This window comes from Harpegnathos saltator, unplaced genomic scaffold (assembly GCF_003227715.2).
Source record: "Harpegnathos saltator strain DR-91 unplaced genomic scaffold, Hsal_v8.6 scaffold213, whole genome shotgun sequence".
Classification (NCBI taxonomy): Eukaryota; Metazoa; Arthropoda; class Insecta; order Hymenoptera; family Formicidae; genus Harpegnathos; species Harpegnathos saltator.
Genome location: NW_020229999.1, coordinates 1,327,139 through 1,343,583, shown reverse-complemented (window position 1 = coordinate 1,343,583; position 16,445 = coordinate 1,327,139). Strand labels below are relative to the sequence as shown.

Sequence of the window (16,445 nt, the reverse complement as noted above, 5' to 3'; positions counted from 1 at the left end):
CCCGATTCATATGCCTCGTCACGTTTCTCCTTTTCTGCGTTCCCCGCCACCCCGTGCCACTACCCGATGCGACGACGGCACCCTTCTGCTTCCACGTGCGCCCTTTCCTCGCTCCTCCAACGGGTTACCTGCCATGTTGGTCTGTACTCGTCTCGTCGAGCGCAGGACCTCTTTTCGCGCGCGCACGCGCGCAGGAGATCGAAATTCGAACGCGAGTCGCATAATGGAGCGATTTCGCCGGCGCGAAAGGTCGACTGGAACTTCTCCTTCCGCCGGATATTGCTCGGCGACCGATTGATCATCTTCGATGGCAGCGACAGCGGCGACGGGCGGCGCGGCGGGCGGCGCGGAGCGGGATTGAAAACGCGAGATCGTCCTCGACGCGACTCAAAGAGCGGCTCAAAGAGCGTTTGTAACATGCACTTTAAGGGCTGTTTGTACGAGCGAGGTAGCAAAGGGCACTTTTCAGTGCGCCGAGCAGACAGCGACGTTTGAGCGTTCGACGTTGCGCGCCGTAGCCGGCGAGTAACCTCTCCTTGCTCTCTTACTCTTTCTTTCTCGCTTTGTCCCTGCGCTTCTCTTATTTTCCGAACAATGAGCAAGCCCGCAGCCGGCGCCGTCTCGGATCGGACCGGAAAAATAAGCGCGAAACGTGCGCGACCGTTAAACGAGAGATCGTTTTTATGCACCGCGGTTTGCTCGCGCGGTATCTGCGTTAGCCGGGGCCTCATTACGCATTCGACGCTTCCGACTGCGTATTCGAGAATTTTTAATAATCGCATATTTTATTGCCATCAGAGCGCTATGGCCGATATGTAATCAACGCCGGATAATTATTCCGATCAGATCACTCGCGCTCGTCGCGCACCGCGCGTGATTGCGAGAAGCCGAACGAGCTTCTCGCGCGAGCGTCACACACCGCGGCGGGAACTCGTGTAAACCGTAGCCCGCGATTTTTATAGCGCTTAATTACAGAACGCAAGCACGCGTAGCCCAATTTTAATTTCGCCCCGACGAACGCCGCGCGTACGCCGGCGCGAGCTAAAGTGCGCGCTCGCGCGCTTGCACCGTCAGCAAACTGCGAGCCATCAGTTTGATTGCATTAATTCCGAAATGGCCACGTCCGCCACGTTCGAATGCTATTTGCCGGATAACGTATTTATGCGCGACGTGTCGCGTGTGATTTAGCCATAATCCAAATCGCAGCTCTTCCGCGAAATTCCCTCGCTAGAAATATGCCATTACCGCGCCCTTCTCCCTCCCCCCCTCCCCGCACGTTTCCAAACTCTCACGGAATTTTGCGTAGCGCGCACCCCGCGCGTACATTCTTACCGCCGCGATATTGAAAATATCTCGCGCCCTTTATCGTCTCGTATCAGTTTTACAAATCTCGATACACCTCTCTTTTTCTCTCCCTTTCCCCGTTCAGCGCGCGATATCGGAAGGTACCGCCGGCTATACTCCCGACATGATACAACTTCCCGATATGATATAATTTGAACGAACGCGCGAGAATGCGGACGATAACGTAATAATTAAACGAAACGAGACCCCGATCGATTTGGTATCTGCGACGTGACTGCGTCCCTTGCATTATGCCGGATAAAATGTTTCGCATTCATCGTCGGCGGCAATGTGTCACGAAATTAGCCGAGAGCCAACATTAATCTATGCGCGCCCTGCGCGAAAATCATTGTATCAAACATTAACAAGTCTGACGGCTCTTTTAACAGAGAGAGTGCTCTCGACGCGCGCGTTACACCGGCCGGGGGGAATGAATGACACGCCGAAATGAAAGTTCGCCGCGCCGTCATTCGCTCGCTCGCTCGCTCGCTCGCTCGCTCGCCTTTTATTCGCGCGTAACAGCGTAATCAATCTCGGATATTGCGCGTCTCTGTTTGACGCGCGTTTTTATGCCGGCGGAGCGATTGAAAGCGGTATTGCAATTATTGAGACACCGAGAGAGACATCATCGATGGTAATGGCCGTTTGTTTTACGTTTACGCGCTAATAAACGTAATCAGCGCGGTCGCGCGAAAGCACGAAAGCGTCGTCTCGGTCGAGAGTTCCGTTTCGAGCGAACAATCGTGGAGCACGAGCTGCGTAAAATTTTCATCAAGCCGCCAGCCGAAACGTAAAAGCGACACAAGGCCGGAAAAAACACGACGAGAGAATGAGGCTGCTGCTTCTCGACCTCGATTCGCGTCTACGATTCGCGTGCGCGCTCGGCTCACCTTACACGCGCAGATCCGATGCACGTCGCAGACGTCATGCGAGCTTCATCCCGGGGAAGCTCCCGGCGCGGAAGCCGGCTACGGAACACTGTAACCCCCCCTCCCCCCCGGCGGCGAAGTCATTACACAAGGGTTTGTCCTTTGAATCCGCCTTTAAGCCTACTCGAGCATAGCGAGTGTACGTAGACGGGAGCGCCGACTTTGGCTGATTAGTTTGCATGTTCCTGACGCCCGACTTTGACCTTCCAATTTTAGGCGGGGAACAGTAACCCGCTCTCGACTTAATCTCACCACGTTGCGACGATCCACGAGAGGAGCAGCGGGAGGAGGGGGGAATGCGAATCGCGCGAGTGGGAGCGAGCGAGCTTGCGGCAATGTTCCTTTAATTAGTCGCCGAGGAGGCGTGCGAAGAATCCCCCCTTCTGTGGAATTAGCGGCATTATCGCTCGTGAAATTTATCGCGCAGGATTAAAAAAAGAACCGCCATGGAGAAGCTCTCGTTCGGTGGACGTCGCCACAGTGTGAGAATCTGAGAAGAGTCTAATCAGATTTTGCGTGCGAACGTTAGATAATCTCCTTCCACTTAAATCTCGAATGACCCGATATATAATCGTCGCTGACTAACCAATGTTAACAATGGAATTTTAATGCATACCTTGCGACGCTTTAAGCGAGCAGAATATCTTTTTAGAATATTGCCCGGGATTAGCTTGACACGTTCCACGCCGTCATGATGGTCACCGGATCGCGGTAAGTGTTAAGTTATGTGGAATTACAAGATATTCGCGACAGATTATACATTTGTTAAGTTTATATTTTACATCTACGAGGTCTCATAGCTATGTCCGATAACGGTAGAAAGATGCAGGCGAAGCACAATTTCGTCGAAATTTTCAAAGCAATTTAATTTGGACAAATTTAATAATTTGGCGAATGTTCTAATTTCGTCAAAAATTTGTGCCTTTGAATGTTCCTATAATAATTAGAGGGAAAATTCTACGCCGTGCGTCGCGTCGTTATTTTATCGTTCGACCGGGTGCGTACCGTCGCGCGTATCGCGGTTGCGTCATTATCGCGATTACACTTCGTTTGCATGCGCGACTTTTACCCGGGAATACGGAGTATTCCTCTCTCTCTCTCTCTCTCTCTCTCTCTGTTTCTCTCTCTCCCCCCCTCTGTTTCTAAAAAAATCTCACGTAACTACTATCGATCGCGACGAGATACGGACGACTACATTGTTACACGGGAGAGAAGCAGTCTCATATCTGCACGAACCGGACGCGAAATACCGGGAGCTACGGGTGAACGCCACCACGAAGGACGCTTTTTCCGCTTCGATCCTTATTTTGTTATTTTATTTGCGCCGATGAAGCTTGTCGCGCGGTTTACCACCGGCCCTTTTTCCCTCCCTGTGCGCACGAGCCAGCCCTCCCCGCCAACGAGTCGACTCTCTTCCTCCCTCCCTCCTTCCTCCCCCTCTTCCCTCCCCCCCCCCTCTCTCTCTCTCCGTCTCTCTCTCTCTTGCTTTCTGTCTCGTAATAAACATCGACCGACGGAGTTCCCCGGGGAAATGTTGGCAAATCGCAGCCGCAGCGGGGGGTCGCGCATAGGTAACAATAGTTAGCAGCGGACAAAGGAGCCCGCTATCAATAGCGATCCCTTGTCCGTCCGACAATTAACCCCTTCGAATCGTCGGCTCCTCGCTTTCTTGAAAATCGGGCGTGTACGCGCCGACCCGAAAGAGAGAGTTTCTCACTCGGAGAGAGTCGCCGCGCCCGACAATGGACTTCTCGAACGATTAACAGTTGAGCGAACGCGCACATCGATCCTGTCCTCGATGTGTAAATCGCGCTTAACTGGACCCGAGCCGAAATTTTTATTCTATTTTTGGCCTTAATATGTAACGCTACTTAACGGTCTGAAGCTTACGTCACCCCGCTTTGACGCTACTTAACCCCACAGCTTTGCCGGCTCTGAAAAACCTGCGAGCGAATTGTCGCGTTTTCCGTCACACTTCAACGCATCCCGAGTAGGGCTTCAGTTTCTAAGTAAGTTAGGTCGCCATTGATTCTCCAGAATATTAGGCATCTACAAATGTCCTCTACAGTCTATCCCCCCCACAGAGCTCCACAGACCTCGATAAATAGGTATTCAAAGACCTCTGCGAATGTGAGGCAGTTCCGCTGCGAAAGTGAGGCCAAAATTTCCACTCGGGGAGCCCATTAACCGAGTTAATTATCAATCCTCGTAACGTCGGGATGTAATCCCGAACTCGGCGAACGGGCGCCCGCGCGGCGGGACGGGGCGGGTGCAGGGAGGATGAAGGAGAAGGCAGGTTCCTGTGAGTATAACTTGGAGTACACGCGGTCCCCGTGTCAGGAGGCGCATGATCTCGACGTACGTTTGCGATATATAATAGCTCGCGGTTCACGGTAGACAATGGATTTCGATATCAATGGCGGTGTATATAGACAACCCCTTACCTATTCGATAATTAACCCCTTGACGTAGGCGCCGCTTGAAGCCGAGCTCGCCGTATCTACGGGCTGCGCACGCGCGATTTATAACTGCATGTATCTCGGCTGTGTAGCGAGAGCTTCGCTGCGCTTCGCCCATCCAATCGCCGATCTAACTTTTCCGAGTCAAAATTTCATGCCGCTTTCGACCTCAATACGCCATCTCGCGCGAATTTAATACACCCACATCGACCTTTCTCGACTTTGTATTTAATGTACAACTTTGACTTCTCAAAAACCTAGCAAATGGCGAACTGCGCGTTTTCAAAGAGCAGGTCTCTATTTTAAATAAAATTTCCGTTACTTTTCCAATATTTGGAGAACAAGAACACGTGGTTAGTGAGTTCACGACAAAAATAGGGCAAACATTTTCGTTATTATTGCCGGGTTAAACGAGTCACTCACCTGTGCATCTGCAAGGATGCGCCGCATCAAGGCCAAGGTGGGGTGCGTTGTGAGGTCATCTTGAAGGGCAAGCGCCTCGCCTTCCTTGTTCAAGTGATTCAGGGTCTTGAGGGCTGCAACAGAAAAGAAGACGCGAATGCACTACAAGTTGTAACACGCCGCGATAGGTGTTATCTTCGTGTTTCTTATTACGCTTGATACGTATATCAACTGATTTCTCCTTTACAGCACACGGAGAGGGGGGGGGGAGGGGAAAGTTGAGCGTAACGATGAGCGAATAGAACGCATCTTGATCGAAGCGAGCAGAATGTTCTGGTCTCGTACGAGCGAGATTCCGTCTTCAGAAGCAGAAACTTCCTTCCTCCGGCTGAACGTGTTTGATTCGCTCGTCGATGTCGCGCTAATTCAACCGATCGCTCCTCTCCGTGTGAGTCGATAGAAAATCCGACACTGCGATAACAAGACGCGTGAGAGAAGCATTTGAGATAATGTCAGGACGGTCGAGAGAGATTCTCGGACTGCCCGCATCTCCTTCGTGATCCTCGATTGATATAACGTTCACGTTCGTTAGACCGATATTACCGTCTTGTCCTGCGAATCACTCGCGGGCGCGCGTTATTCCAGCGCTAAGTAACCGCTCGGTGAAAATCGCCGGAAGTGACTGCTCAATCGGCCGCGTACGCGCGCCATCGCACCGGATGCGTTAAGCTTTTCTCACCCGGGAGACATGCCGGGAGTCACCGGGATTTCCAACAAGCCCGGGTCACATCGACCAAGATGGCCGGTCTTGTCTCTCTCCCGGTCGGCTCGTCTCGTATTATCTTCACCAGCCCGGCCGTTCGAACGGCGGGATAATTGAATTCCCGTGGTAGTCGGTAGTCGCAGCGCGAAGGTGGGAAGGCCGCCCGAGGGTTGCCAAACTGTTATCGACAAGTTCGTGAGAGAAGCTCGTTTCGCACAGGCTGCCGAGCTACCTCGGAACGAACGCGCTTCCTCGACGCTCCGCCACGATATAGCGCGCCGAAGTTCTTTCTCTCTCTTCCTCGTACTTTCCTTCTCTCGTCGTCTCTCTCTCTCTCTCTCTCATCGTCTATGTACAAATTGTGATTATTCTTATCTTTCATTTGCTTCTTGATTATTCAAATAGACTCCTCTAGATTTTTATATAACATTGTGTTTCTTTCATCGATAGAATAAAGCATCCAACAGCGCGAATTTCACTGAATATCAAGGTGCAAGGGGATTTATTATTTTTTAATTATTTATTGCTTGTCCGTTCATTTTAATCCCCATACGCCCCTTAATATTTGATCAAACCCGAGCAAGATTGCCCCGAAAACTGGTCGACTGCTGGACGTTTCATCCTATTAGTTAGCAGCCTGTTAGTTAAAAAACCTTCAAACTCTCCTTTGTTTACCGTATTTTTGATTGTAAAAGTCCTTAGAAGGCACATACGATTAACAAACGTTTTTCTTTCTCCCGCCACCTAACCCCTCTCTCTCTCTCTCTGTCCCCAAACGTGTGTTTCTGCTGGTAGCGAAGACAAGCGAAGAAAGCGCAACTGAAATACCGCGCGTTGAAGATCCGTCTATATTTTTCAACCGTGAAATTAAACGTTCCAGTTCGCGGGTTGCGCGGCCGTTACATACGCCGGTAGAAATAATAGAGGAAAATTTTATTACGTCTCAAAGAGAAGGGCCCGCCGCTGCGGGCTCTCTCTCTCTTTCTACCTCGCAACGCCGAGCGAGGCCGCCGTTCTCAAAGGAAAACGGTAACTATTTTCCGACGAGCGATCAACTTTCCCCGACGAAGAACGCAGGTACACGGCGGTATATTACCTGCGTCGCGGAACTCTACGAGTACTTAAACGCGAATTTAGCCGGTTGCTTATACGCCCGTACATGCTCGAATACTTTGATGTGGCGCGGGCAAATTTCGACGCGGTTTCCGCATTACACGCGCGCAACGGACTCTCGAGATGCACGTCGTAACGAGTCTCGTTGGGGAAGAATGTCTCTCTTTGTCGGGGGAGAGAGAGAGAGAGAGAGAGAGAGAATCGAAGCGTCGAGGCTGCAACGACGAGAGCAACGACAACGTGATCTTGAAATTAGCGCGATTAACGGCGCGTCGAGAGGCGCGAACGAAAATCCGGCGCGTGTTCATCGGCAGATTTCGAAATCGCTCCGAGCCAATCTCGCGCGCTGCGCGAGAGCGCATAATTGCATCAGCGGCGCGTTTCGCGCGCCGGCGGCCTCCGAGGATTTAATGACGTTTACCGGTAATCCAGTTTTAATCGCGCGCGCGCGCGATTTTTCATACGGATGCGCGCAGCGCCCGCTCACGCCTTCATCTGCCCGGCGCGAAAACGAGTTTTCGCGTTCAATACGCGATTATCGCGTCGCGAGGACGAGCCCGATTAGGTCGGACATGGATTATTTGTTACACCGGGGATGCAATTAAACGCAATTAAAGCACCGGAGGCGCTCGCCGGGCCGCAGCCAGCTGTAAAGCACGATCCGGGGAGACATGTTTTATCGGTAAGTCGCGCTCGCCGAAGACAAAGGACCTCTCGCGATAAGGTACGAACTCCGGCGGATCGCCGGGAGGTCTTCCCGCTCGGATCTCCGAGCGTCTCGCGAAGCGCCCGCGAAAAGAACGAACGTATTATCGCGGGATCTCGTGGAAACGACTCGTCGTAAAATCGTTCTTCCTCGCCGGCGAGATCGAGAAACGAAACTTTGCGAGAGCACTGATAGATATATCCCCGACATGGACGAGAAGATGAGATAACGTCCTCTCGTCTTGTCAGCGAGTGTATCGCCGCGATATACTGCGACATTCGTTCTTTCCTCTAGGTATTTTTATTTCGGATATCATGTCTCAGATAACAGGAAAGAGAGAGAGAGAGAGAGAGAGAGAGAGAGAGAGAGAGGTAGGGGGGGGAGAGAGAGAGGGAGAATTGCACAACGAGAGCAGAGAGGTCGATAGATTTTCCCACGACTTCGGTTAGTACGACGGTCGAGGGCACTATGATATTGTTATCGTTAGTATTATTATTATTATCATTATTGTAGTGTAATTTATTCAGCGCTGTAAGATCCGTAGATCGCCTTCAGCGCGTACTACTTTAAACACAGTTTACAAAATGCAACAGAGCAAGTTAGACCCTTACTGCATGAATTATAAAATAAGCTCGGAGAGATATTTGAGATTCTAAGTAAAAAAAGAAAAGAGCGCGCTAAAATGTCGGATGTATTCTCTCGAAGAGAGACGACAAATAAAAAGATAATATAATATCGTTTCTCCGATTCATGTGACCCAATTACCAATTGCGTGCAACGGAAGCAATTAATGGCCAATGGAGAGCCAATTAAATGGCACAATGTATGCCTCGCGAATCGCATTTGGCCGCCGTAACTTTGTTTATTCAGACCTCGGCGGGGTTGCGAAATAATCAATGGGAATCGACGCGTCCGGCGATACGCGATAAAGCGATGAGTTGCGATTCCTGTCCGTCACCTTTAAGCCGATTGATCGCGGATAAGCGGGAAGAAAAAAAAAACACGCCCGAATGGGCAGATAAGCAAAGAGAGGAGCCCTTTCTTCACGGTGGTCTGGATCTCGATATCTCGCAACGGTTCTTCAAACACGGCAGGAAGCACCGTCGCGTCGGTGCAACGTCGAGCATCCCTCGGCCGAATAATCTCGAGCGATCGTTACTATCTCAAACGAAAGAAGAAACCTCGGGACGAGGCTTCGTGCCGGAGATTCCCGATTAAAGCGGCGCGCTTCCGCAACAACGGTTAACCATAAGCGTCCGTTTACAGGTCGCTCCGGCGAGAAGTAACTCGCCCGGCGATATCTAAAGTCCGAAGAGCGATCGTTGCGGCAAGGGAAACGCGTCTCGAATTCTTACGAGCGGGTCGGGAGGGAGGCGGGTCGTTTCTATCTCGGGGAAAGCTATCGCGCGAGAGCTTGAGAAGTGCGGCAACTGCGTCCTTACCTCGCGGTCGTTTTCGCGGAACGGAAGATCCAGTCGGACGGAAGGACCTCGGTCGTCGATGTTGCTCATCGATCGCTATTAACACGTCGAGTACCACGCCGCGAATTTCTACGAACCCAGCCACACCCGAATCCTCGGTGCGATTTACGATAATATTTTATAGCATCTCTACATTTTTATAAATAATATTCTCACGGGTTTAATGAGTATTGTACATTTCAAAGTCTGACAAGCGATATTCCTGTATTCGGTAAGAGCAACAAAAATATGTACACCCGCGGGTAATACATGGAAAAAACCTCTGTTCGCACCGAGCGGGATCAAGTGAGAATTCGGTGACGAAAATCGATATCCGCGCCATCGCGACTCGGGGGAACACTCGACCGCGTTAAAATGCGCTTGAGAATATTTTATTGTCTCCGATTTCGACGAAATTTGGCATATTTGTAGAGTATGCCAAAAATAAGAAATCTATATCCTTTATCAGCAATGGCTTAGGTTTAAGAGGTAAAGCTGCCCTTGCCTTATGCTATCTCGATAATTATTGCAAACAGAAAAAAGCTTTTCAAACGAAAATTGTACGGCATAAAAACCGTACAATTTTTGCTTAAAAAGTTCTCTTCTACCCGCAATAATTATCGAGATAGGATGAAACTTCTACACAGAGAGAACGATTTAGTTGAATCTAACAAATGCTTATTTGGAATAGTAGAAATAAATTTTTCGATTGATCGAACAAAATTTTGTTTGACGCAACAAAAACATTTCGTTGGAACTAAGCTGCAACAAAATATTTTTATTGCGTCAAACAAAACTTGGTTCGATCAATCAAAACATTTATTTGGACTATTCCAAATAAGTATTTGTTAAATTCAACTAAATCGTTCTCTCTGTGTAGGAGGGGCAGTTTCACCCCTTAAGCCTGGGCCAAAGTCGATAAAAAAATATGAGTCTTATTTTCGGCTACTCTATAATATGCTGCTAAAATATGCCGAGTTTCGTCGAAATCAGAGACACACACTTCGCGGATGTTCCTTGTGAGTGAGAATTCTCTACAAGCACCTAACCTACAAGCGAGCTTCCCAGACAGAATTTCCAGACAGAAAATCGGCTACCCGGGACAGAGTTTCCTTCTTAGCGTGGCACAAGCAGTCCTGATCAGACAAACACACCCAAACGCGTGACCCAACCGCTGCAGAAGTTCACCCCAGAAGATTCAGCCGACGCGGGTGACGTGGCGCACTCGACGTGTTGAGGCTCGCGAGGACCGTGGTTCTGGGTCGCACGCTGCGAGGACGCCGAGTCGTCACAGCCGGAGAAATGCGCGAATGTCCGAAAGCGCCGGTGCGTTCGCGCGGGGATGAATCAGCGCGTCGGCACGAGCCGCGCAGCAGGACGATAAATCTTGGGCGTGCGGCGCGCGGCCCATGGACGCGCGCAGGACGTGCTCTCGCAACGGTGGCCGGGCGCGTAGAATATTCCGCGCATTGCCGATACGCGAGGGAGTCGATAGCGTCGCGGAACGCCACGTCGTCGTCGTAGGGCGTCTCGGCCCTACGTGGCGCACGCTCGCGACCTCGCCACGCGGCCCTCGCCGGCGATACAGCGTGGTGAAGGGTGCATGCGCCGGAGCGCAACGGCGAAAAGCTCTCTCGTGCCCGTGGCTGGAAGGACCTTCCAGCTCGGGGAGCACGGAGAGGAGGAAGGGAGGTATGTAGATCCGCGCGGAAGGAGAGAGAGAGAGAGAAAGAGGAGCAGGCACGCCTCCGTCGTTCCCTCGACGCGGCGGGGGTCGCGCTGATATACGGCTCGACCTGATATTATGAGCTCTCCGTGTGTGTGTGTGTGTGTGTGTGTCAGAAGCGCGAGACTCTTTATGAGCTTTTACAGCGACTCAAAACTGCGCGGACTAACACGATGCGACCAGCCGGCCGATGCTAAACCGGAATCCCTTTATAGCGCACGGCGCAGATAATGTGATACTGCTGCGGGGTGGCTCGGTTTCGTTCGACGCGCTAAAGGGGCGGTTTACGACGCGAAATGTTGCTTTAATCTCTGCCGCGAACCGCAGCTCTCGCGATTATATCCGCTTTGAGCGAGAGCGCGCTACTAGCTGGGGCCGGCGGGTCTCGATATCGAGTGGAAACAGACGCGACGCGTCCGGACATGGCTGGGGAAGATCGCGACGCGCGTTGCATAAGGTGGAAGCCAATACACGTTCGTAACTCTCCCAGCATATCTCGCGGAATACCGAAGCACGCGTATGTAGCGGTCTTTCCGCAAACTTTTCGTGTATTTTTACGTGTCTCCAACTTTGCTCGCGAAGGCACAGCGATGGCTCTTTGACGTTTCCCTCATGCGGAACGAACATATTTCCGGTGCATGCAAGTTGCGCAACTTCTGCGTGTCAGGCAAATCTTTACGTCGGCTGAAATGTCAGCTTTGGGATTCCTTGTCGTTCCCACCACATACTGAGCGGCACTCTCCGATTCATTTTTTGCACATCTATTTCTATCGTGAAAACATGTTCGTAATTCTGTGCAATCGATACGGCATGCGAAAGAGAATCGATATTCAGTCGGCCGATTTTTCCTTTGATTGCGCTGAGCGCGATTTCACTTCGCGTCGCCGCCCAATGCGTCGAATCGCAACTACTTCCGGGAGCGAGCCGGGAGGCGCGTTGCGACGACCGACGGCTTTCTTTGCGTGGTCGATCGCTATCTGTCTCGTAAGCGGAACTTTCGAGACATCGAAGGAAACGAATGGCCGACTCGACGAGAAACGACAGCGACTGAACAGCCGGGGTGATGGAGGGAGGCGCCGCCCTCGCGCGCGAATCTGTCCGGGAAATTAACGAAGTTTGACACGCTTACGTAGCGACGCGATGTGAATTTCCTCGGCGAGAAACCACCCTTCGGAGGGCGCTGCTGGAACGCTTCAACGCTGGGCGCGTTAAAACCCGGGGATGCTCGAGGCGTTAACGCGCGAGCGACTAAAAATCTCGATGAAATACGCTGCGTTCGGTGATGCGGTGACCAAGACAGAGATTTATAATAAATAGGGACGGACGGAGAAGCAGAGAGAGAGAGAGAGAGAGAAAGAGAGGGAGAGAGAAAGGTAGAGAAATGGAGATAAAACCTAATGCGCATCTCCCAAACGTATCGCGGCGTTCCAGCAATCCCCGCGACACAAGCGGCAGAATTACATCGCGCTTAATACATCCGGTGTAGGAGATGCGCGGTGTAGGAGATGCGCGCACGGTTTGCCGGGTTCTGACTTCCGAGCACGCTGGAAACAGGATTAATGGATTAGCGATGTTTTGAGTTACAAGGGAAGTGTAAGCGGCCGAATATTCTCTCTCCAATTAGAGCAGAATTCTACGGCGGTAGCGGCGGGCTTTGAGTTACGGCAAAATCGGCGCACCTGCGGAGCCAGGAGAGAGAGAGAGAGAGAGAGAGAGAGAGAGAGAGAGAGAGAGAGAGAGAGAGAGAGAGAGAGAGAGAGAGAGAGAGAGAGAGAGAGAGAGCCAGTATCGTTGGGCAGGATCCTTTATAAATGCGGAATATTCGGTTCGGCGGCACAACGTACGCGCATTCGCAACGGGAGTTCATTCATTTTACATAAGCCGTGCGAATCTGTCGCCCGTATATTAACACACACACACACACACAGAGAGAAGGGGGGGGGGAGGAAGAGGAGGAAAAAAGTGCATAACGCGCATGAATATTATTAACGCTGCCGAGAGATAAATCGAGAGAGTTTTGAGCTCTCATGGCGTTTAAACGCGAAACGTTCAACGCTACTCGTTATCCTCCGAGTCGCTGCTGGAGCACGTCCTGTTAAGAGCGGCAGCAGCACGTGGCGCGTCATTAAATCGATATGATTACGAGTGAATTTCAACACAATCGATATAATATAATCGGTGTGATAAATCTAATCGACGTAGAATTACACGAGCATGTTATTAAGTTAACGCAAGTCTCGTGTGCTCCGCGCGCGCATTGATTTCCGAAGTTTCCGATGCGAACTCGCAGACGGATCGCTTCAGATCGCAGACGAAAACGAGGCTTGCGACGCGCCTCGGGCGCATACGAAATCTTGCGCGAGCGAGCCGGGTAAATAAACCTGCGCGGTGCAAACAGAGCCCCGTGCGAGGCTCGGTAGACGGTCAAGGGTCAGACGAAAGGTATCGAACTCACCTTCCTCGAAGGGCTGCGCTCGCTTGGCGAACGCCCTCGAGAAAACGCCCCGCGGCTTCGCGGCGTCCACGCCGTTCTCCACGGCCGCGCTCATTCTCGCGGCCGATTCTTCGGCGAGCGTGCACTTATCGTTGGGCGCAGCGGGCTCGTGTCTGTAATTGGTGTTACGCGAGAACGTCGATCAAGGGCTGCGATCGAGAAACTCCGAGGGAGGCTCCTCTCCCATGTCCCTTGACTTTCGGTCCCATCCTGCAAATCGATGCGCGAACACACACGCGCGTATGGACGTTGTCGCGTCGGCAAGATTATATTTATCGCCCTCCCGCAATTATCATCACATTCGTGATGATGATTCACCCCTCGCGGATCAACGCGCTACCGAATTCAATCATTTCACACGCCGAGACTCTCGTCGAGAGTGGAACAGCGGGGAGACTGTCCGTACGATTTTTCTGCCTTTTTCTCCTTAATTTAAGATTTGGTTCTCATTACTGACGAGCTGCCGTCCGCCGCCGCCGCCGCCGCTGCGGCGGCTAATGAGAATTCGCACTTGGAATCGAGGGGAAAACAAACAGAATCTGTGGAAAGAGACGAGAGACAGAGAGAGAGAGAGAGAGAGAAGAGAGACAATCCTTCTCGGAATCGTGCGGTTTGGAACATCGCTCCCTTCGCTATCCTTAGGGCTTGAGAGGATCCGCGAATTACAGGCACACGGTATGCTGTACATAAGCTCATTAGCCTTTCATGATTAGTATGTTAAGTGAGTGAGACCGCGAGTTTAATGCGCCGGCGCTCGAATGCATAATACACGCCGATTTTCACGCCGGTCGGCCGGGTATAACGGCGAGGTTGTGAGGGATACGTCAATGTTAATTAATGTAATTTATACACTTCTCTCTCTCTCTCTCTCTCTCTCTCTCTCTCTTTCTTTCTCTTTCTCGCGCTTTCTCGTCTGATACCGCGTAAAAGTCAGCCAGTCTATGCCCGGGCTGTCTCGGCGGTGAAACGGCTGAGCCGCCGCGGAACCTCGCAGTCGCAGTCCGCGGCCGCAGCTGCGCCACCCACACGCAGCACGTAGTGACGTTAATTAGTGCGCTGTGATTAGAGTTTCTCTCTAATTAAATGTAGATTGCCTGATTACCAGCCGGAGGAGCACGCGAATTCAAGACGCCGCCGCGACTCGACGATTCGCCTGTATCTCACTTACGCGATGTCTATAATATCATTCGATGAATATTTCCTCCGCGCGCGCGGGTGCCAACACCGTCGTCTACGCGCCGACTGCTAATTTCTTCTAATCAATCCGCGTAATTAAAATTGTGCATAAAAGTAAATATATATATATATATATATATATACTTATCGACCTTTGGAAATTTCAAAATTATTAAATTAACAAAAGTCAAGGCACTATTACAGTAATATATTCTTGATAGTAAATAAAGTGAAAAAGTCTAATACTATTTTTTCTTTGGACGAATAGTTTGACGAATAGTCTGACGAATAGCGAGATATAAGTTAAATGTAAGTTAAATGTTGAAAAAGTGACCAAGTTTTCCTTAAATATTTAAAAAAATATTAGGCAATTAAAAAATGTTTCAAATAAAAGTTGTTAAAATGAATTGGTAGAGAAAGAAGGTATAATAAAAAATTGGGCTTTCTATTTTAAAAAATTAAGTTGACCTTCAACTGACCTTGCAAATGCTCTCTAAATAAAAAACTGATAATGACCCTGACTTTTGTTAACTTACTGACTTTTAGAAATTTCAAAATCATCAAATTAACAAAAATCAGAGCGCTATTGTAACAGTATATTCTTGAGACTAAATAAAGCAAGAAACTCTAGTACCACTTCTTCTTCCGACAAATAGTTAGCGAGATATCGGAAGTTGAATATTGAAAAAGTTATCAAGTTTTCCCCAAATATCTCAAAAAATATTAGACAAATAAAAAAATGTTTTAGACAAAAGGTGTTCAAATTAACTAGTAGAAAAAAAACAGTGTAATAAAAAATAAGGGTTCCCATTTAAAAAACACAAGTTGACCTTCAAATGACCTTGAAAATAGAGGTCAGGGTCAAAGTCGAGATCATCGTAAGGTAGCTCACTTAAATTCCTACAACTTTTATTTAGATCATTTTCCTTGAAACTTCAATACCAAAGAGTTATTATATTAATATATATATATATATATATATATATATTAATATACAGGGTGTCCTAAAAGTAACGGACCACCCTAATAACTCTTCGGTATTGAACTTGATCAAGAAACTTGATCAAGAATATATTACAAGAATATATATATATATATATCAAAAATGAAAAAAAAGAAGAAAATTTATAAGAACTCGTAAAGGCGCGTGTCAGTATCTCAGGATTAAGAGCAACGTGTGCAAAGTAGCACGTCGCAGAAATTGATCGACACCTACTCTCGTCAGGGTGGGCGAGAACGCGTCATCGTGAAAATAGCGTGCTCATCTCCGCGCTTTCGCTCGGGCGTACGCGCGTACGCCATCGGCCGTCGCCTCGGGGATGACGCTGTTACGCGGAAAGTCCGTATTGGCGGCTGGCGAGCAAACGACGAGCATATAATAACGGCTCACGTTGGCTCGTCGATAGTCCCCCCCCCCCCCGAAAACGACGGCTCAACCTCATGTTACACGTCAGCCTGCGCACACGCGCGCTATGCACCCCCTCGCTCGCTGTCGTCATCGTCGTGCGAGCGAGCGAGAGAGAGAGAGAGCCGCCGTCATTTGATCGTCATAATTTATCATTACGCGCGGGGAGAGACGCGCTCTCTCGATAAATCCACGCCGTGTTCAACAACGTTACCCATTGATTTATGCACTGTGACGTCCGCACGTAAAGAGAGATCTATCGCGGCGCACCCTTCTTCGCCGCGTCACGGCGCGGTGAGAAATCATAGGCGCGAATCGCCCGGGGACCGCCGATGGCGAAGTGGAAAAAGCGCCGACTTTTACCGCACGTACGTTCCGTGTGCGCGCGCGAGCCTTCCGGTACTGAAATATCCGGCGCGATACGATCGTCAGTCACGAAATAACGCACGGTGACAAACTGCCCGCCCC

General features: G+C 50.2%; 1 protein-coding gene across 1 annotated transcript in view; it reads right to left on the bottom strand.

The window, feature by feature from the left end:
- The window catches only part of Liprin-gamma (liprin protein kazrin), a 158,124-nt gene that overhangs the window by 69,739 nt on the left and 71,940 nt on the right, over positions 1–16,445 (bottom strand). Inside the window, exons 2-3 of the mRNA XM_025298337.1 lie at positions 13,358–13,509; positions 5,156–5,268 (exon numbers count right to left, since the gene is read on the bottom strand). Coding sequence (XP_025154122.1) covers positions 5,156–5,268; positions 13,358–13,509 — 265 coding nt within the window. The remainder of the gene's footprint in view (positions 1–5,155; positions 5,269–13,357; positions 13,510–16,445) is intronic.